The sequence below is a fragment of the Theropithecus gelada genome, chromosome 15, assembly GCF_003255815.1.
Source record: "Theropithecus gelada isolate Dixy chromosome 15, Tgel_1.0, whole genome shotgun sequence".
NCBI classification, from domain to species: Eukaryota; Metazoa; Chordata; class Mammalia; order Primates; family Cercopithecidae; genus Theropithecus; species Theropithecus gelada.
The window spans coordinates 75,192,739-75,215,711 of NC_037683.1; the positions used below are offsets into that span (position 1 = coordinate 75,192,739).

The 22,973-nt window shown below is 42.9% G+C and overlaps 1 protein-coding gene and 1 non-coding gene across 2 annotated transcripts in view; both read left to right on the forward strand.

Annotated features, from left to right (window-relative positions):
- GLDC (glycine decarboxylase) overlaps positions 1-22,973 on the forward strand; it is a 114,849-nt gene that overhangs the window by 60,329 nt on the left and 31,547 nt on the right. The window contains exon 16 of the mRNA XM_025359401.1: positions 20,717-20,792. Within this exon, the coding sequence (XP_025215186.1) occupies positions 20,717-20,792 (76 nt within the window). The remainder of the gene's footprint in view (positions 1-20,716; positions 20,793-22,973) is intronic.
- LOC112608815 lies at positions 19,713-19,816 on the forward strand. The gene has a single exon (XR_003116098.1). It is a non-coding gene; the product is annotated as a small nucleolar RNA U13 (small nucleolar RNA).

Sequence of the window (22,973 nt, forward strand, 5' to 3'; positions counted from 1 at the left end):
AGAACATCTTCAGAAAATGAGTTATGGTATCTGCCCCTAGGTTTTCCACCTCCTGCTGCTCAAAGTGTAGTTCTCTACCAGCAGCCTCAGAGTTGATCCCTCTGGGAGCTGGTTAGTAACACAAAATTTCTGTTTCAAGATGCCCTTCCTCCTGTTATGTAACATAGACTACACAGCAAAGCCATGTACTTTGTAGAAACAATACACCCTATAAAATACAAACCCTTTGGGAAGAGGGTATGTGGCAATGAAAGGATACAGTGCTCTCGATTGTGTCTTAAAGTCTCACTTCATAAATAGGTAGGAGCTGATAGCATGAAAGTCAGGCTTTAGTATACCTTCGTTAGAACTTCATTACTCGTTTTTGTTTTGTTTTGTTTAAAGAGAGGAACCTCAGTGAATTCTTAGCCTTGAGGCAATGATAGTTATTAAATGTTGAAAATTAAGAAATTTCGCCCTCTAGTGACGGAATATAATCACATCTTCACTGTCATATTGGAGAGTGTTTTTTCAAGACTATTTTAATTCTGGTTATTAGCTCTTGCAGTAAATTGTGATTCCAGCCAGGGTCCCAGAAGACTGACCTAAGAATCAGGAAATTTGTCTTTTTAAAGCAGTGGTTTACAACCTTGGCGAGGAATTAGATCCCATGGTGACTTTATAACATTCCTGATGCCCGTATCACAATCCCAGATTGAATCATAATCTCCATGGAGGATGACTGGGGTGATGGAAGGGACCCAGGCATGAGTATTTCTTTACAATTCCCTACATGATTGCAACTTGCAGCCAAGGTTGAGAACTAGTGTCTTAGACATTTCTCCATTGCTTTTCCTTACATACCTGGTGTTCTTTCTTTGTCCTAATTTTTCTCATTTGTATGATGGACAGTGAGACTCCACACCCTATCCCAGTCTTGCAGAAGGCAAGAGATCTTTATCACAATGTCATTCCTGGTAATGATGTCTTCTTTGGTTCCTGAGATTCCCAGCTATAACATCCATTCCCAAGAGCTGATTTGAGCATGGCAGGGGCTTTGCATAAGGTTTAGGCTTAGATGAAGGAATGAAGGATGTTTCTGGTCATCAGCAGAAGCTGCTGTGACAGATGGGAAAATGCCTTATTCTTTGTTGAGAAAGTACAAGGGCCATGCTTCTGGTGAGTAAAAGCAATTTGGTGTCTTAAGTTGCAGAAAAAAAGAAGGGATACACCACCTATTCCATATATAAGTGATTTCTTTTTGACCTTGTTTCAACTCCTATTTTGGCTTATTTGTGCTAATCGCTGCACAAGTGGATGACAAGTTCCTTGTCTTATAATTATTCTGTGTCTACAACAGGGCTTATATGTTGGCTAATTTGTCATGATGTACTGCTGGCTAGAGTCCAGTGAAATCTAGGGGACCTATATGCACTTCACGCTTTTTGTAAGAAGAAACACAGGCTTCTTGACTACTCTGCACAGAGGAAGAATTTTGAATACCATGTCAGCCACTGACATTATACTCAAAATAGCAGGCACAGTCACAGGTATCATCAAGGAACCATTTCCTGGTAATTTCATTTATACCTGACTAATTAGAGTCAGTCAGTGTGTCTGTAGAGTTCTGTAGTCACAAAAAGTTTTGAATTTGAATGTTTCCTTTCCTTTTCATTATTGTATGATATTTCAGATATAAGCACGACGTATTTTTAGGAGGTAGCCTTAGTAGTATTTCACAACTCTAAACTATTTTTTATTGTGGTAAAATAAACATAACACAAAATTTACTGTTTTAAGTATTTTTAAGTGTACAGTTCAGAGGCATTAAGTATATTCACATTGTTGTACAACCATCACCATTATCCATCTGAGAGCTTTTTAATTTTCTCAAATTCAAGCTCAGGACCTGTTAAACAGTAACTCTTCATTTCCTCTTTCCCCTTTTCCCTGGCCCCTGGCGGCCACCGTTCTACTTTCTGGCTCCATGAATTTGATTACTTTAGGAATCTCATATAACTGGATCATACAATATTTGTCCTTTTGTGTCTGGCTTATTTTACTTATGTCTTCAAGGTTCATCAATGTTGTGGTGTGTGTCAGAATTTACTTCCTTTTTTCTTTTTTTCAGATAGGGTCTCATTCTTTTGCCCAGGCTGGAGTGCAGTAGCAGGATCTTGGCTCACTGCAACCGTGGCCTCCCAGGCTCAAGCGATCTTCCTGCCTCACTTAGCTTCCTCCCACTTAGCTCGGACTACTGGCACGCACCATTATGACTGGCTATTTTTAAACATTTTTGTAGAGACAGGGGTCTCGCTATGTTGCCCAGGCTGGTCTGGAACTCCTGACCTGAAGTAGTCCTTCTGCCTTGGCCTCCCAGAGTCCTGGGATTACAAGCATGATCTCCTGCGCCTGGCCTACTTCCTTTTAAGGAGGAATATTTCATTGCATATATATAGCACATTTTGTTTATCCATTTATCCATCGAGGGACACTAGGGTTGTTCCATCCTTTCGGCTATAGTGAATAATGCCACTTTACATTGATGTGCAAGTATCTAGTTGAGGCCCTGCTTTCTGTTTTTGTTTTGGTATATATCCAGAAGTGGAGTTGTTGGATATAGGGCAATTTTATGTTTAATTTTTTGGGGAATAGCCGTTCCCCCCAGCAGTGCACAAAAGTTCTGATTTCTCCATATCCCCCACCAACATTTGTTATTTTCTGTTTCTTCAAGTAATAGCAATTGTGAGAGGTGTGAAGTGGTATCTCATTGTGGTTTTGATGGCCATTTCCCCAATGATCGGGGATGTTGAGCATCTTTTCATATGCTTACCATGCATTTGTACATCTTCTGTGGAGAAATGTGTATTTAAGTCCTTTGCCCTTTTTAAAATTGGGTTTCTTAGGAGATTTGTTGTTGAGTTATAGCAGTTCTTTATATCCTTTTTTTTTTTTTTTGCGATGGAGTTCCACGCTGTTGCCCAGGCTGGAGCGCAGTGACACCATCTCGGCTCACTGGAACCTCCACCTCCCAGGTTCAAGCAATTCTCGTGCCTCAGCCTCCTGAGTAGCTGGGACTACAGGCACCTGCCCCCGTGGCCAGCGAATTTTTTTGTATTTTTAGTAGAGACAGGGTTTCGCCATGTTGGCCATGCTGGTCTCAAACTCCTGATCTCAGGTGGTCCGCCCACCTCATCCTCCCAAAGTGCTGGGATTACAGGTGTGAGACACCATGCCTAGCTTTTTTTTTTTTTTTTTTTTTTTTTGNATGTGCCTTGGAGAGGATCTGTTTGAGTCGAATCTGTTTGGGGGTTTTTTTTCTTTCTTTTCCTCGTTTTTTTTTTTTTTTTTTTTTTTGAGACGAAGTCTTGCTCTGTCGCCCAGGCTGGAGTGCAGTGGAGCGATCTTGGCTCACCGCAACCTCCGCCTCCCAGGTTCAAACGATTCTCCTGCCTCAGCCTCCCAAGTAGCTGGGATTACAGGTGCGCCACCACACCTGACTAGTTTTTGTATTTTTAGTAGAGATGGGGTTTCACTATGTTGGCCAGGCTGGTCTCCAACTCCTGATCTCAGGTGATCCTCCCACCTCGGCCTCCCAAAGTGCTGGGATTACAGGCGTGAACACCATGCCCAGCCTACGTATTCTTAATTCCTTATCAGATATATGATTTACAAACATCACCTCTCATTCCATGAGTTTCCTTTTCACTGTTTTTTGATGCACGAAGGCAACTCTAAATCTACAATAAACATAAAGGATTTGCACCTTATCTAGCACAATGTCTGTGGCCTTCTCTGGCAAATATTATCTTTTGGTCAACCCGGAGAGTCTAACATTTACCCACTCTTAGTCCTTTTTATTTACATTAACTTTTTCATTCCTACTATCCATGATCTACCATGGTGCAATTTAGATTTATATTCTGTATTATCTGCATTGACCCGACCCATGAAGGAGACATAGACCCTGACTGGAGAGAAGGGCCCTGCACTGGAAATGCTATGTTATTGACCCAGATGCCAGTTGGCCCTGAATGCTGGCAACTGTCTGTAAGAGATGCCACTATGCCTCTGGTATGTTGTGTCTTATTTGGGGTTTCCCAAAGTCAGACCCTGAAACAGGGACTTCAGTACAAGAAGTTTATCTGGTTGCTGATCCCAGACAGCACAATGGAGAAGTACAGAGGTGAGACAGGGAAGCGAGGAAATCTGGAAAAGGTTGTATTAGTGACCAGGTTATCACCATCACTGTGTGGGGTTCTAGAGCTAGGTCCCATTGGGGACACTGTGGGAGACTGGATAGAACATGCCTTCGGTTTGTCCCAGTGAAGAGCTGAGGAAGCCAGAATATTTAAACTGCTCCTTCGTTGCCCAGGAAGGACTGAGAGGCTGGAGTCAGCAATACTTGTTCTTCATTTGTTGAGGGCCTCTCCCCGGGGGCCTTAACCCCTCAATACTTGAGGCTTGGTAGTTATGGCCTGTCTTTTAACCAAGAACATACCTGGCAGAGAATGTCCTCAGGTGCAGAGACACAGATGCTTGAATTCAGATACAGTAATTTCATATGGGAACTGTCCACAGAAGCTGGAAGTGAGCTTCAGGATGAAACAAAGACCTCTGAGCAGGACAATGATCCTGTCTGCTACAGGTTGCCTGTAGTAGGCATGGCTTTTGGCAAATGGATAATAAGTATTATATAACTAGACTAAGGAAGGAGAAGAGATGCCAGTGCCTTTCAGGGGAAGATGGCAGCCTGAATGGGTCCTGAATGGAGAAGTGGACTGACAGGAAGGTAGGATCAGGAAGTGTTATTGAGCAAATGGGCTTGCTGCCTGATGCGCACAGAAGCCAATAACTATGGCACCAGCTTTTGAGAAAAGAAGGGCTTTATTTATTGCAAAACCAGCCCGCAAAGAGACAGGAGTCAGCTGAAATTTCTCTCCCCAGTTTGGGGTCTGGGGCAAGTTTTAAGGGATCAGAAGGCAGGGGAAGGGATTTGGGAATGCTGGCTTGGCAAGGTGTAATTAGAGTGCTTCAGATTTGACAGCTTACGGTAAGGTATTCTTCCAGGTCTGTAGACCCCTCACTTCTGAAGAAGTTCTGGCATGCAGGGTCTGGTTCTGTTCCAGTCTTGTTGGTTCCAAGGGGAGGAATCCCTGGTTCTGGGTGTTGTTAGAAGTCAAAGCTTTTTCTATTGCACATGCCCAGGCTACATGACTTGCAGCTGTGGACCCTGTTATAAGGTAACTCAACATTTTGTTATCAACAGAATAGGCCCAGTGTGGGCTGGTCCTGCGATTATAGAAGCAGAAAGCCTGTAGGAGTCAGGGAGCCCTAAGGTGAGGGCAGGAGTTCTTTGGGGCCTGAAGAGAACTTGGCTTATGGAGATCCATAAACCCTGAGAGGAAAGGCAGTTGTCTGAAGGAATGTTCCTGGGTTGAAGGTCTCTCTGACCCTCAGAGTACTTCAGGGGGAAGGAAGAGTGGGGCCAGGTCTTCTGTAGTTCTGAGACTGTGGATGCTAGCCTTTGTAGGTGAGGAGATTCTCGCAGGGATGCTCCCATAGCCCCCAACAGAGGACTGACAGCTTGCAGACTGGTTCTGCTGCTTAAGATATTGCAACAACCTGAACTCAGCCCTAAGGGTGAATGGAGCCATAGCCAGCAAAGGGAAAATAGCTGCGCACCTCAGTGGACCCAGCAACAGAGAGGAATCACAGGGAGAGTGCTCAGAACAGGTTGCCTGGGGAGCCAGCACTATAGGCACTGGCATGAGGCAAAGTCAACTAGTTATAGCAGTAAGTACAATTTTGATCTCAGAGCTGGCTGACATTCAGTATTAAGTAAAAAGCACATTCTGGAACTAAAATCATGAGTTTTAATTTTAAACAATCAGGACTGGGCACAGTGGCTCACAATCCCAGCACTTTGGGAGGCTGAGATAGGAGGATCACATAAGGCCAGGAGTTTGAGACCAGCCTGGGTGACACAGGAAGACCCCATCTACAAAAAAATAATAAAATTATCCAATAAATAATCAGGATGGGATACTCTTGAAAACAAAATTAGTGACTTGGAAAATTACTTAGAGGAAATATTCCAAAACAAAAACCCAAAATACAGATTAAAGCTATGAGGGAAATGTTAAGGAACTCAGAAGACAGATTCAGAAGACCCAGCATTTGGGGATGAGAACATGGAAGAGTTAATTAATACTCATCTGAAGAGGTGAGAAAAAAATCATATAACCAAAATGATGGTAAAAAATGAAATGATTAAAGATAAAAGCTAGAATGAATGACCTAGAAGATAAAATAGTCACAAGGATTAATAAATACAAAAACTGATTATTGGAAAAATCCAGTGAAATCAGTTAACTTTTTTCTTGTCTAAGGAAAAAATATGTATATACAAATAAGAAATGAGAGAGAACATACTCAGATATAGATAAGATCAAAAGAATTATAAAAGAAGAGCATATGCTACCCAACATTTTAAAAAACAAATTTAAAAACATAGAGAAATAAATGATTTCTTAACAAACATTTAGGAACATAAGGGCATGTTGAAAACAGATTGACAGAGGCTGATCACATGGAGTGAAACTAGAAATAACAGAAAGATGAGCAAAATTCACAAATATGTGGAAATTAAATAACACCCGCATAAATAACCAGTGGAACAAAGAGGAATCACAAGGAAAACTAGAAAGTACTTTGAAGCCAGGTGCAGTAGCTCATGCTTATAATTGCAGCACTTTGGAAGGCTGAGGCAGGAGGATCACTTGAGCTCAGGAGTTCAAGACTAGCCTGGGCAACATAGCAAGACCTCGTCTCTCCAAAATAATAGCCTAGCGTGGTGGCAAGCACCTGTGGTCCCAGCTACTCTGGGGGCTGAGATGGGAGGATCGCTTGAGTCCAGGAGGTTGAGGCTGCAGTGAGTCATGATCACACCACTGTACTCTGGCCTGGACAACAGAGTGAGACCCTGTTTCTAAGAGAAGAAAAAAAGAGAGGAAGTACTTTCCAATGAATCAGAATGAAGATACAACATATCAAACATCATGGGCTGTAGCTAAAACAGTGCTAACAGGAAAGTTTATAGCTGTAAATGACTACATTAAAAAAGAAGAAAGAGCTGGGTGCCATGGTTCATGCCTGTAATCCCAACACTTTGGGAGTCTGAGGTGAGAGGATCACTTGAGCCCAGGAGTTCAAGACCAACATAGTGGGACCCTGTTTCCACAAATTAAAAAATTAGCCAGGCATGGTGGCATGCATCTGTGGTCCCAGCTATTTGGGAGGCTGAAGTGGGAGGATCACTTACACCCAGAGGTCTAGGCTGCAGTGAGCCATGATCACACCATTGCACCCCAGCCTGTGACAGAGCAAGATCCTGTCTTAAATAAAAAAGAAAAGAAGAAGAAGAAGTCTGGACCAGATAGTGAGACTTAGTCTCTACAAAAAATTTAAAAAGTAGCCAGGCACGGTGGCGAGTTTCTGCAGTCCCAGCTACTCGAGAGGCTGAGGCCAGAGGATTGCTTGAGCCCAGGAGGTTGAGGCTGCAGTGAACTGTGATGGTGCCACTGCACTCCAGCCTGGGTGACCCTGTTTTAAAAAAAGAAAAAAGAAGAAAGATATTAAACCAACCTAATCTTCCACCCTATGACAACAGAGAAAGAAGTAAATTAAGCTCAAAGCAAGCAGAAAGAAGGAAAGAATCAGGATTCAAGCAAAAAAGTCAATAACATAGAGACAGGGAGCAGGAGAGGAGGGGAATTATAAGAAAATAAAATATAGTGAAATAAAATTTAGAACAACAGATCTTAGCTGTGTAAAACTGCGTATGTGTGTGTCCACAGGAGCATAGGTGGAAAGATATGTGAAAAGATGGGACTCAAACAGTTGTCTCTAGGTGGTAGAATATCAGGTGATTTTACTTTTTGTCCTTACGTTTTTAGATTATTTAAATTTTTTAGAGCCTTGATCATATGTTATTTAGTCAATTCAAAAAAGAGATATTTTTATGGTGGGGAACATGCATATTGTGAAACAACTAAATGCATAGTAAGTTGGTTATAGGCTCATTTGCACCTGGTTCTCCTGAGCTCAGAGGGTTTCTCCATCAGCTGATGGATGTGTGATAAATTTGGCTTTGAAGCTTGCCCTGGGGCTGAAGGCAAAACGTACCACCTCCATCCACCTTACCAGCCCTCCATCCACCTTACCAGCCCTCCATCCTAATAAATACAGTGAGGAAGTCTCCCAAGGCTCCCAGTTCAAACTCTGCAGAATAGGATAACATTTAACATCAAGTGGACTCCAAATACAACTCCCTGGTTCTCAAATGACCAAGTAGCAGAATGAAATGTAACTTTCAGGCCTGCATCTGGATTTCTCTGCGTGTGGCCCTGCTGGCTCAGCCTCATCCTTGCTGCTGCGCCTTTCCGCGCTGTCTTCTCATCCAGGGCGTTTCTGTTATGCGCACAGAAGGCTTTTGTTCTTTCTGCAGTCATTCCCTGCCCACATATATACTGCAGCAGGGACCTTTCTCATCAGTGAATTTTCTTTCTAAGAGAGAATTCATCAGCTCAAGGGAAAGGTTAAGATCTAGAAAACGTGAGGTTTTTGAAGAGTCTGTTATGTGGCTTCCTACCGAGTCATGTTGTAGGTTTCTCTCCTAGCAACAGAAAAGTGAATGAGATTTAATTCAGGAATAGACAGTCAATATGGATCATAAAAAGGTTTTATAAGTGCTATAGGTTGAATGTTTGCATTCCTTCAAAATTCGCCTATTGAAATCCTAACTCCAGGCCAGGCGTGGTGGCTTAAGCCTGTAATCCCAGCACTTTGGGAGGCTGAAGCAGGCAGATCACCTGAGGTCAGGAGTTTGAGACCAGCCTGGCCAACGTAGTGAAACCCCATCTCTGCTGCAAATACAAAAATTAGCCAGGTGTGGTGGCAGGTGCCTGTAATCCCAGCTACTCGGGAGGCTGAGGAAGGACAATTGCTTGAATCCGGGAGGCAGAGGTTTCAGTGAGCCAAGATCACACCACTGCACCCCAGCCTGGGCGACAAGAGCGAAACCCCATCTCAAAAAAAAAAGAAGAAGAAAAATTCTAACTCCAAGGTGATGGCATTAGGAGGTGAGAGTTTTGGCAGGTAATTAGGTCATGAGGGTTGTATACTCCTGAATGGGAATACTGCCCTTATTTTAAGAAAGACCCCAGAGAGCTCCTTACCCCTTCTACCACGTGAGGACACAGCAAGACCACAGCCATCTATGAACCAGGAAGTGCGTCCTCACTAGACACTAAGTCTGCTGGCTTCTAGGATCTTCAACATCTCGGCCTCTAGAACAACGGGAAATAGCTTTCTGTTGTTTATAAGCCACCCAGTTTTTGGCGTTTTGTTATAGCACCTGGATGGATTAAGACAATAACCATAAATTTTGTCAAGAAACTTTGCTTGATATAGCCAAGTCTTCACAGGTCTTCCTAGTTTCCTTAGGACATTTTGATCCCAAGGGTGTTTGAAGGGCCTGAAAGAAAAAATGTCAAGAAGCTTATCCCTATTTTCTCCTGTTTATTTGTTCAACCCATAAACCCCAGGGAGGATTTCCAGCTTGGTGTAGAAAACAGCCAAATAATATTTAATTACCTTTTCATTTCCCACTGAGCCCAGCGGGGCTTGCTTCAGCTTTTTCTCCATAACACTTTGCCACTCTTTAAATCATTCAGCATCTCACAAGTACATTCTAGGAATTGCTGGTTTAGAATTATGATGTGATGTTTAAGGCAGACAGAAAGAGTAATTAACACCTCCCATGGATATGTAAAGTGAAAGACAAGTTGGAATTATTATTAGCTCACTTGGCTTAAAAAATTGAGGTAGTTGTTTTTGTCCTTAAAAACTGCAAACTGTGATTGTGAATGTAGACGGAGCTGGCCATTGCTTTTCTCAGAATCTCCTTCATGGGAAGATTCTTAAATTGAGGAGTGAACAGGGCTCTCAATGGCTGTCAGAATTAATTGTGCATGAGAATCACCTGGAGGGCTTCTGCAATTACTAAGCCTCACCCTGCAGAGTTTCTGATTCAGGAAGTCTGGAGTAGGGCCCCAGAATTTGCATTTTTAACAAATTCCCAGATGATACTGAGGCTGCTGGTTTGGCTACCAGCCTGTGAAAACCACTGGGTTTACAGAGGTTCTTGGACCTGGCTGCATGTTAGAGTTACCTGGGGAGACTCTGAAGAACTCAGATGCTCTACCTACTGCACAAACCAATTACCTCAGAATCTTTGCTGGGGGTGGAGCTCGTGTGGGAGAGTTTTGGGATTTTTTTTTTGCTTTTTTTGAGACGGAGTCTCACTCTGTCACCCAGGCTGGAGTGCAGTGGCACGATCTCATCTCACTGCAACCTCTGACTCCTGGATTCAAGTGATTTTCCTGCCTTAGCCTCCCAAGTAGTTAACTGGCACTACAGGTGCCCGCCACCACACCTGGCTAAGAAGTGAGAGAGTTTTCAAGCAAAAAAAACTCTCTAATTCTAATGTGCATCACTGGGTTGGAGAGCAATTTGACCTGGAGGAACACCAAAGAGAGTTTTAGCAAGATAGAGGTGGCTATCATGTGCATATCACAAATAATTTAGAGCAGGGAGGGTCAAAAGCCTGCTATTTGCCGTCTCCCTCCCCTCCCTTCCTGAGCTCATGGTTGACGTCTTTGATCATTTCTGATAAGTTTTCCACCAAGCCTAGTGCAACTTCAGAAACAGAGTGCTCTGGGGGTCAAATACGAGAGACCTGTGAGTCTTCCCTGATTTCCCAAAGAAATACTCAGAATGCCAGGAAGGAGAGAAAGCAGGGTGAGGGATGAGGAGAGCCATCTTTGGGGAAAAGTAAAGCAGTCAGAAGGAGCTCCTTTCCCCCAGTTTCCTTAACTCTCAAGAGTATATTTTGATTTTTGAAGTTTGTTAGACTTTAGGGCAGTGGTTCTAACATTGGACTGCACCCCAGAATTTCTTTTTCTTTTTCTTTTTTCTCTTTTTGACAAAGCCTCACTCTGTCGCCCAGTCTGGAGTGCAGTGGTGCGATCTCAGCTCACTGCAAGCTCCGCCTCCCGGGTTCATGCCATTCTCCTGCCTCAGTGTCCTGAGTAGCTGGGACTACAGGCGCCCACCACCATGCCTGGCTAATTTTTTGTATTTTCAGTACAGATGGGGTTTCACTGTGTTAGCCAGGATGGTCTCGATCTCCTGACCTCGTGATCCACCCGCCTCAGTCTCCCAAAGTGCTGGGATTACAGGCGTGAGCCACCACGCCCGGCCATACAGAGTTTCACCATGTTGACCAGGCTGGTCTCGAACTCCTGGCCTCAGGTGATCTACCCACCTCGGCCTTGCAAAGTGCTGGGATTACAGGCGTGAGCCACCGCTCTCAGCCTCAGATTTTCTGATTCAGTATTCCTGGAGTGGAGCCTACGAATTTGCATTTGTTTTCTTTTCTTTTTTCTTGAGACGGAGTCTTGCTGTGTCACCCAGGCTAGAGTGTAGTGGCAAAATCTCGGCTCACTGCAACCTCCACCTCCCAGGTTCAAGCCATCCTCTTGCCTCAGCCTCTCAAGTACTGGAATTACAGGCAGCCGCCACCACGCCCAGCTAATTTTTGAATTTTAGTAAAGATGGGGTTTCACTATGTTGGCCAGGCTGATCTTGAACTCCTGACCTCAGGTGATCTGCCTCCCAAAGTGCTGACCCGAATTTGCATTTCTAACAAGTTCCCAGCTGATGCTGATGCTCTCTATTGTCTGGGGACTAGACTGAGCGGGAGAACCACTGCTCTGAGGTGCTCTTCTGATACCAGCTGATTTATCTATGTTTTTTGACTAGATAGCAAAGGTTAATCATGGAACTAAACTTATGGCAAATTGATACGGGTTGGTAAGAACATTACAGAATGATGTGTTGAGGGGTTTTGATTTTAAACCTGTAGAGATAGAGACCTGGGTAACGTTAGGGTACTTGAGACATGCAATACATGGAGTTTCACTGGTTAAAATCATACTGTTTCCAAGGTATTTGTACTGTTAAATTGTTAGTCACCTGTTTTTTCCACCTGGAAGATAGGAATCTGCACCTATTTTTACCTTATTTTCTTGAGAGTGGTCCTCTGAAGTTGCCGTGAACTGAAGTGGGTCATTTCAACAGTGGTTGTTAGGATCATTTTACTGCCGTCATTTTTACCGTATCAGTTTTCTTAGCTGATGTTTCACTTGCATCACTTTTGTTTCTCAAAGTAAAGGAGAGTTTGGATGAGGGGAGTTTGACATCAAAGATGTCCAATACCAAAACCCTTACGTATCACAAGAAATTGTGAGGTATTTCCTTCTGGGGGGTGACACTGGGCAGGATGGATGGGGGTGGCTTTTTTGCTTTATAACCCTTCTACACTGATGATGGATTTTTTTTTTAAATCACACAAATGTATTCTTTTATTTATTTATTTTTAAGATAGAGTCTTGCTGTGTTACCCAGGCTGGAGTACAGTGGCATGATCTCAGCTCACTGCAATGTCCGCCTGCTGGACTCAAGCAATTCTTGAGTCTCAGTTCTGAGTAGCTGGGATTACAGGTGTGCACCACCACACCTGGCTAATTTTTGTATTTTTATTAGAGATGGAGTTTCTCCATGTTGGCCAGGCTGATCTTGAACTCCTGACCTCAGGTAATCCACCTGCCTCCACCTGCCTCAGCCTCCCAAAGTGCTGGGATTACAGCGATTCTTGTGTCTCAGCCTCCCGAGTAGCTGGGATTACAGGCGTGAGCCACCATGCCCAGCCCACATAAATGTATTCTATCATAAAAATTTTAAGTTCACCTGTGAAATAGGTAGCATTATGTGCATGTGACAGATGAGATCCAGAGGAATAATTTGCTTGGAGCCAAACAACTTTGAAAAGGGGCAGCAAATAAAAAACAACTTTGATATTAGAGGCAAGAGAAACTCCAGGGTGGCTGCAGGAACTATCTGTTTGTGAGATCTGCCTGGGAATGAGTGACTTTAACATGATCTTGTTGTAGGAAACATTTAACAATAAATGCCACCTAAGGGCTCCTGTTTGCAAACAACAGAAAATGGCTTGTGTTAACTTCAGCAGAAGAATAATTTACAGGGAAGTTATTGGGCAGTTAACAGAGTTGATGGAAAAGCTGGAGAATAAGACTTCAGCAGTGAGCAAGACCCAAGAGAGGCTGGCAGCAGAGAACAAAATGGAGTCTCACCATGGGAAGAGTCACCATCCTCACTGTGGAAAATCTTTAACTGTCCCATTCCTTCGGTCTGCCCATCCAGATTCATAATGTCCCGGGTGGAGTATTTTGCAGGCTGTTTCACACCTCCATGTCTTATTAGTGTTTAGTGACTGGGAATGTCGAATCCTTTTTGCTTTCTTAGGGGAGTGTAGGACCCTGTCTCTCCCATAGGCTCACACAAAGAGGGAATTCCCCCAGATAATAAAGCCACTGAAAGGCTCTGCACTCCCACACACACCTCTAAACTCAGCACCAATGAAAACCCAGTGGATTTTCAACATCCTAAGGTAACCCTCCTTTGTACTTCTAAGCACATTGACAACATGTCCACATGTCATCTTCCCAGCATCATTTTCTGAATTCCATTCGTCCTTACTGTTTGTTGGCTATGGTAGTTTGCAGATACTTTCTCTCATTCTGTAGCTTGTCCTTGTATCCCTAATGGGAGCAAAAATTTTTAATTATGATGGAGTTCAATTTATCAATCAATTTTTTTCTTTTATGAATTGTGCTTTTGGTTTCCAATCTACCCTAGATCCCAGTAAGTTTTATTGTTTTTTGTTTTTCCCAGAAGTTTCATAGTTTTATGTTTTACATTTAAGTCCATGATCCATTTACAGGTGATTTTTATATAAGCTGTGAGACTTAGATTGTACCTATGGATGTCCAAGTGTTTCAGTTTCATTTATTGAAAAGGCGATCTTTCCTCCATTGAATTGCTTTTGCAACTTTGTCAAAAATAGTTGGGTATATTTGTGTGGCTCTATTTCTGGATTCTATATTCTGTTCCACTGATGTGTGTGTGATCTATGTGTACCTAGGCTTGATTATTGTAGCTATATATGATAGTCCCCACTTATTTGCAGTTTCAGTTACCCATGGTCAACGGGCTCAAAAATATTAAATGGAAAATTCCAGAAATAAGCAATTCATCCTAAGTTTTAAATTGTGCACCGTTCTGAGTAGTGTGATGAAACCTTGCAGCATCTTGTTCCATCCCACCTGGGATGTGAATCAGCCCTTTGTCCAGCATATCCACTGTGTATATGCTACCTACCCGTCAGTCACTTAGTAGCTGCCTTGGTTATCAGATCAACTGCTATGCTGTCACAGTGCTTGTTTTCAAGTAACCCTTATTTTATTTAGTGGTGGACCCAAAGCACAAGAATAGTGATAATGGTATAGTGTTATAGTTGTTCTATTTATTCTCAGTTATTGTTGTTAATCTCTAACTGTGCCTAATTTATAAGTTAGATTTTATCATACATATGTATGTATAGGAAAATTCATAGTATACGTGGTGTTGGGTGCCATCCGTGGTTTCAGGCACCCACTGGGTGTCCTGGAAGATATTTCCTGCAGATAAGAGGGGGCTACTGTTAATAAGCCTTGACATCAGATAAATTGATTTGTGCCAGTTTCTTTCTTTTTTTTTTTTAAGTAGCTATTCCAGTTACTTTGCCTTTACATATGCATTTTAGAATAATCTTGCTTATGTCTACAAGAAAATCATTCTTTTGGGGGAGGATGATGTATATTTTAGCTTCTAAATGTTACATTTTGTACAAAGGGCTGTGTGCTAGATGCTATAGATATTATAGGTAGTTAAAGGGAACAAATTCACCTCATATTTAAACTTATAATTTATCACTCATAAAATAAATATTTTTTCATGAAAAAATATCTTTTTAAATGTAATAAAATATTTTTGAAAAAATATACCAGTAATAAAATGTTTTTTTAAAAAACATACCCTGAGAAACTTCTTTTTTTTTCTGAGACTGAGTTTTGCTCTTGTTGCCCAGGCTGGAGTGCAATGGTGCGATCTCAGCTCACTGGAACTTCCACCTGCTGGGTTCAAGCGATTATCTTGGCTCACCCTCCTGAGTAGCTGGGATTACAGGCACCCGCCACCATGCCCAGCTAATTTTTGTGTTTTTAGTAGAGAAGAGGTTTTGCCATTTGGGCCAGATTGGCCTTGAACTCCTGACCTCAGGTGATCCGCCCGCCTCGGCCTCCCAAATTGTTGGGATTACAGGCGTGAGCCACCACGCCTAGTCAAGAATCTTCTTAAGAAGTTCAAATATAAGAAGTAAAATAGGTCCACTGCTTATAAATAACTTCAATGGGACCTTCACTGAAATCACACACTAAAGGTGGCCATCCGTGCACAAACTATAATGGTGTGTTAAAAACTATAAAATGATTTTCAGAATATTTAGGGAAAATTAAAACAAAAATAGATATGGTCAATCTAGATATTTGGTAATTCAAAAATATATAAATCTTAATTTCTTGGTACTATAATTTTTAAAACTTTAGAATCTAAGCATGGTCTTTTCTTTATGGCACATTTTTGACATCTTTTGACTTGTATAAAAACACAACATTCTATTTGAGAACACAAATACTGTTTTCTCCATATAATTACAATGTGACTCAGTGGGAGTTTTGGTGACTGCTGGTGTTCACCATAAATTATTACTTTGGTGCATTCTGCAATCTTGCAAAATGGGTTTCATGTTTTTTGCATATATAAAAAGCATGCAGCTATAGTGACCCATCTCCAAATATTCCAAAGCAGTCACCATCTGAGAAATGGCTTATGGTGTCTATAAAGTTAGCCACGATGTTCTTTTTTTTCCCCCCCATGAGACTGAGTCTCACTCTGTCGCCCAGGCTGGAGTGCAGTGGCGCAATATTGGATCACTGCAGCTTCGACCTCCTTGGTTTAAGCGATTCTCCAGCCTCAGCCTCCCAAATAGCTGGGATTACAGATGCGCACCACCACACCTGGCTAATTTTTGTATTTTTAGTAGAGACAGGATTTTGCCATGTTGGCCAGGCTGGTGTCGATCTTCTGACCTCAGGTAATCCGCTCGGCTCAGCCTCCCAAAGTGCTGTGATTACAGGCGTGCAGGCATGAGCCACTGTGCCTGGTCTGCAACGTCCATTTCTTTTTTGTTTGTTTGTTTGTTTGTTTGTTTGTTTTTGAGATGGAGGCTTACTCTGTCCAGGCTAGAGTGCAGTGGTACGATCTCGGCTCACTGCAACCTCTGCCTTCCGGATTCAAGCGATTCTCCCACCTCAGCTTCCCGAGTTGCTGGGACTACAGGTGCCCGCCATCACGCCCAGCTAATTTTTATACTTTTAGTAGAGATGGGGTTTCACCATATTGTCCAGTCTGGTCTCAAACTCCTGACCTTGTGATCTGCCCACCTCGGCCTCCCAAAGTGCTGGGATTACAGGCATGACCCACTTCACCCAGCCACAACATCCATTTCTAATTCTCAATATGTTTGGCTAGGGTTCTTAGTAAAAGGAAAGAGAAATTAATTTTTAAAATCTTTAAAATTTGTTTTTTCTTTGAACTCCTGTTCTAACCTTGCTAAATAACTTTTAGCTCTTCTGAACTATCACCCTCACCCTATCTCTGCCGTGTCATCTACAAATTCTTTTTTTTCTAAGTTTACATTGAGTATTTCTCCTGAACTTGCACACCTATGATGATACACTGATACTGAAAGGGCCTAGGTTATAGTCATCACAATAGTGTTGAATTCCATCAACTCCAACTGTTTTCATCTTGTGAGTTCTTAATACCTGTTATTCAGTTGTTCTACTTTTTCTAGTCTATTGAATTTCTTGTGGATTCTTTGTAGAATGAATCTGAGTTTTGGAAGAAGTTGTCTGCTCAATTTTCCTGTTCTGCATTAAACAGCAGCTCCTTCATCAACCTGAGTGAATGCCATGCACTGGAGAGTCCTATTGTTTTTCTTGTCTTCTTTTTTTTCTTGAGGTGAAGTCTCACCCTGTGGCCCAGGCTGGAGTGCAGTGGCGTGGTGCCGGCTCACTGCAACCTCCGCCTCCCAGGTTCAAGCGATTCTCCCACCTCAGCCTCCCAAGTAGCTGGGATTACAGGCATGCACCACCATGCCCAGCTAATTGTTTGTGTTTTTAGTAGAAACGGGGTTTTACCATGTTGGCCAGGCTGGTCTCGAACTCCTGACCTCAGGTGATCCACCTGCCTTGGCCTCCCAAAGTGTTGGGATTACAGGTTTGAGCCACCATGCGCCAGCCTGGAGGGCCTTGTTTTTCTAAGACAGTTCAAGCTGTGCTCACATAAACTTGGTGTTTCTGAGGCTCCCCGTCCACTGGCCAGCCCTGCAGCTCTAGACCATTCACTACTTCATTTTAAACAGATGTCGGAAAAGCACTGACCTAGCCTCTCCTCCGTATGTAATAGTTTGCTGATGGTTGCTTAGTCTGGGTTATGTAGAAAAGCAATTATTTTTTCATAATACTTTTCTACCAACAGGTGGCACTAACAATTTGTTTTAATAATCCCCCAGTAGTAATCCTTGTGTCACATTTGAATATATCACCTGCACTTTTTGAGTTTTTGAAACATAGCTGATTTTATAGATGTTTAAGGCCAGAGAGAGAGAGAAAAATCCAGCATTTCTGATCAAGTCTTTAGCATGTTGCCTTTCTCCTACACTACTGGCTCAGCCAGTAATCTGACTCTTCCTTCATTCCTAGTCTACACCTTGGTTGGCCTTTCAAGAAAGTCAGATGAACAGAATTCATAAGAAAAACATAGGGATAAATATAAAATGTTTTTCTTGAGGTTCCTTACTGTAGGGGAAAGGATGACATTCATATTGATTGCCTGTGCTGGAGGAATTCAATTTTTAAAATATTTACTAAATACTTATTGTAGAACTACTATATGCAGAGTACCATTCTATATATTCCCTGTTGGAGAATATACAGAACTCTGAGAATTAGACCCTACTTTCAGACCTTATGCTCTAATTGAGATAAGACAGGCACACAAAGTAAATGTGAAATTGGTAATAATTTTCTATGTCCACTACATGTATATGATGGTAATGTCAGATAAGATTGTAAAGTAAAACGCTATGAGAATTTGGATGAGGTAGAGGATTATTTCTTTAATAAATCTATCAAATATTCTTTATGTCAGTGTTCTTGGAATAGAGAATACAGTTGTGAACAAGGTTGACAAGATTCTTGCCTTCAGGGAAGGCCTCTCTGAGGAAGTGACAAAAGAGCTGGATTGGTGGCTTTGGGGAAGGCTTGGCAGAGAGTTGTAGCCAGTTGAAGAATGGGCAGGATTTGGCTGAGAAGCATTTGACATCAATGATCTCACTACTCATCACCTCTACCCTGTGCGATGGGTACCATTACTATCCCCATTTTACACATCTCTCAGGCACATAGGCACAGGGAGATGAAGTTACCAGTGATGTGAGTGGTTTCCTGAAGCACAGCATATTCATTTTCTTGTTCTCAAAATAAAGAAACCTCAAATAGGCTAGGACTTGTTTTTCAGAAGCCAGGAAAACAGAAGAGCAGTCTTTGCCTTTCTTCTTGGAAGAGAGCAGAGAGAGCTACAGCTGACTCAGTGTGGGTGACGAGGAACAGGGTGACTCAGGTCTTGTAAGACAGGCTTCCTTTCTTCCTTCCTTCCTTTCTTTCTTTCCCTTTCTTTCTTTCTTTCTTTCTTTCTTTCTTTCTTTCTTTCTTTCTTTCTTTCTTTCTTTCTTTCTTTCTTTCTTTCTTTCTGTCTTCTTTCTTTCTTTCTTTCTTTCTTTCTTTCTTTCTTTCTTTCTTTCTTTCTTTCTTTCTTTCTTTCTTTCTTTCTTTCTTTCTTTCTTTCTTTCTTTCTTTCTTTTCTTTTTTCTTTCTTTTTTGCTTTTAGCTAAACCCCCCAGTTCTATCAATCAGACAAGAATTCTGCTGTGAAAGAAAATCAGCATTTGCTCCCACAACTTTCTGTCCTTGGAGAGTACAGTGTGCTCAGAAGAGCAGCACTGCTAGCAAAGGGAGCCTGTAGCTCTGGGAGGCAGGCTGACTCCACACCCAAGTCTTCATCTGTCACCGTTGGCCATTTGGCATGTAGCACTCTGACCTCAGTTTCTTTGTGTGCAAAATGGGGGTGAGGGCATGGAGAACATACACATTTTTTAAAATTCTCACCTATTTCCTGTGGGTAACATTTTAAAAAGTTATTTTATTTTTAAATTTTCATTTGTTTAAAGTTTAAATTTTTGTTTCTTTTTTTAGTATTTAATTTTTTCCTTCAGCTTCTGCAGACATACACATTTTGAATGGGACTGATACATCTATTACTCATTTCCCTTCCCTTTCTGCACGGGGTACTGGGAACATTAAATAACAGTCTACGATTGAGTCAGCATTGCTCACCGGAATGTTAGTCATTGCATATGCCCTGAAAGCGGCGCCTTCCAGGACCATTGAGATGAGGATGGCCAGCCCCTAACAACCATCTGCATCCAAGGCCTGGGAGATCCGACTCTGAGACTGCCAGGAATGGTGTCACATTAAAAGTGCCTCATTCTTTTGGGGCTAATCAGGCACTTGACTCAATATTTGGTGATACTAAGAAATTATAAAGAGTGTGATGATTGGTTTTCATGCTCATGTATGAGATGTGCCTTCCTCGAACCTTGTTAAAATGTTGACACATTACCCATTTAAAGGGAGAAAGAAAAGGGGGAAAAAAGGAAAAAATTGAAGTTCATTGTTTTAGGTGTGACCACTGTGTTTGTAGTTATTTATTTATTTTTTTGAGATGAGATCTCACTCTGTTACCCAGGTTGAAGTGCAGTGGCGCCATCTCGGCTTATTGCAATCTCCACCTCACAGACTCAAGTGATCCTTCCATGTCAGCCTCCCCAGTAGCTGGTACTACAGATGCATGCTACCGCACCAGGCTAATTTTTTGTTCTTTTAGTGGAGACACTGTTCCGCCATGTTGCCCAGGCTGGTCTTGAACTCCTGAGCTCAAATAATCTGCGCACATCGGCTTCCCAAAGTGCTAGGATTACAGACATGAGCCACTGCACCCAGCCTGTAGTTATATTTTTAAAAACAATACTTATCTTTGAAGGCTGCATATTGACATTTGAACTGATGGTAGGATGTTTGAAGTTTGCTTCAAAATATAGTTCAGCATGAAAGTGGTTAGTGAGGAATATAATTGGAAACAAGATTGACCATAAACCAAATTGTTACAGCTGGCTGACACACACATGGTGGTTCCTTTTGTTCTTCTCTGTATTTTGGTATAGTTCTGAAATTTTTCATAATAACAAAAGGCTATTTTCAATGCGTGATCCTGAGCAAGGGTATAGAAAGCTCCATCTTTGGGTAGGAGTGGTTGAGCTGTAGTGCACAAACTGGATGCTGTTGCTTTGATTGTTTTGATTGTTCAAGACTTTTTGACTCCGGCAGAGCTCCTTGATGAGCTTCTCTCAGTGTCTGGACAGTGACCACGTGTCACATGCTAGTGAAGCCCTGGCCAGGGCCCAGTAAATACTGAATGAGTAAATGAAAGCCAGAAGACCTAACTGTGATCTTTTTCTTTTTATCTTTGCAAGCGGAGCCCAGGGAGAATATGCTGGACTGGCCACTATCCGAGCCTACTTAGACCAGAAAGGAGAGGGGCACAGAACGGTGAGTATGGCAGAAGGTGGCGCTTGCTCACCATGGGGCACAGAAGTCCTAGCTCTCAGGGTTCCTTTGTGGGACACTCCCTCCAAGCCTTCTTGGAAGCAGATGAGGGAGCATATAGTCAAGAAACAAATTTCTGTGAACTAGCCATTATGATCCTTGCTTCCAAGACATCCCACTTGACCATTTTGAGGGAAAACATTCAGAGATAAAAGACTTTTGCTCAAACCCAGAATGCAAACGTCAGCCAGTTGGCTGTGGAACTGCTCTCTAGGGAGCAGAGGGAGGAAGAGGGCAGGAATGTTGCCATTGCAAGCATCCTCTCCTTGGCTCAGCCCCGGCCCTGGGCCTGGATGAAGGGCAGAGACCACGCTTTTATTTCTTCAGTAACCCCTGTTGTGCTGAAGCCCAGTTCTGGTCATACGTATGCTCAAAAAATATTTGTTGAATAAATAAATTCTCCATTAGATGATTCTCAACTTCAAGCACCTAAAAAGGCATAAAGCAGAGTTCACAGTCCTGCTTCATTGTTTGCTTTGGATATGAGAACCTGGTCTCCAGGATCCCAACCGCCTCTTGGGGATCACTCTGGGGACCAGCAGGTACTAATGGGCACCACTCACCCCCCTGGGGCAGTGCCTATAGCAGTGACCTAACTTAGGCCTCAGCTTGTGCCAGAGGAGGCCTGTGTTCCTGGTTCCTTCATTTTGTTGGCCAGTACTATGCTAGAGTTTCTACTGAGCTGTCAAGTGGGAGTCCTTAGTAGGAGCATCGCCTAGGAGCTGAGAGCAGGGCAAAAGCATCTACTGGTACCAGCGAATTAGAGACAAAGTATGTAGGGTAGTGCTGGCTGCCTAAGTCAGTAGGGTGGAGTGGTAGTGGCCCGGTCTTAGTCCATTTCTGGTTTTATTACCACTGGAAGGTTACTTATGGCTAGTTGTCTGGAACTGGCAATAAAGAATGCTGAAAGTGTTTCACTTCCCTTTCATAACAGGGGAAAAGAAGCAACATTTTTTTCCCTCCTTCCCTTGCGTAGGTCATCCTGATTCCACAGTTGTGTCTTTTCAGGCCTTCATCTTGATTGGGGAATAGAATTTGTTTTAGACAGAGTCTCGCCCTGTCCCCCAGGCTGGAGTGCAATGGCCCAATCTTGGCTCACTGCAATCTCTGCCTCCCGGGTTCAAGTGATTCTCCTGCCTCAGCCTCCTGAGTAACTGGGATTACAGGCACATGCCAACACGCCCGGCTAATTTTTGTATTTTTAGTAGAAACAGGGTTTCACCATGTTGGTCAGGCTAGTCTCGAACTCCTGACCTCGGGTGTTCCACCTGCCTCGACCTCCCAAAGTGCTGGGATTATAGGCGTGAGCCAGTGCCTGGCCCTTTTTTTTCGAGCTCCCTGCAGCCTTGAACTCATGGGCTCAAGGAAGCCTCCCAAAGTGCTAGGGAGACCAGGATTACAGGCATGACCCTCTGCACCTGGCCCTAGAATTCATGTCTAAAGATCTTTGAAAAACAGACCATTTAAGAATTGAATAAATGATTAAACCCTGGTCATGGTCAAGGACTGCTTGCCAGTCCAGAGAGAAGTGAAGTGGCCAACCAGACAGACACAGACCCTGAAATTCCCCCACAGTTTATTCATTTGTGGTTCTGAATTCTCAGCTTTCTAAGGAATGATTTGTTTAGAACTATAATTGCTCTTGGGACCTGAGAGTCTCGGCACTGTCACTGAATCAGAAAGGAAACTTTGGAGCTCCGGGTGTCCAGCCAGTAAAACAATGCAAGATTCTCTCTTGTCTGTTTTTCCCTCATGGCTTCCATGTGCCAAGGTCGTCCCTGGAGTTCCTCTTCATTAGCATCTTTCACCACGAGGTGCCCAGGAACCTGGGGATGCTGGAAAGGGGCAGCCTGTCCTGTGTGACATCTCCACCCCACTCCTCCACTGCTTAGCGGACAGGCCGCAGAAAGCGGTGTTTGGAGAAGGCAGGTGACTAGCTAATGGCAAAGGGCCAGCTAAAATCCAGATTCTTTCCACGCAGTGATGCTTCCCACCCCTCGCCATTTCCCAAATTCCCCAGTCTGACACCAGGAAGTAGCTGTGAATGTCCAGCAGCTGGGGACCAAACTGGAAAGGCCAAGGAGAAAGAATGAAGGGCCTTTGGGTTTGGCCTGGACAGGGTTC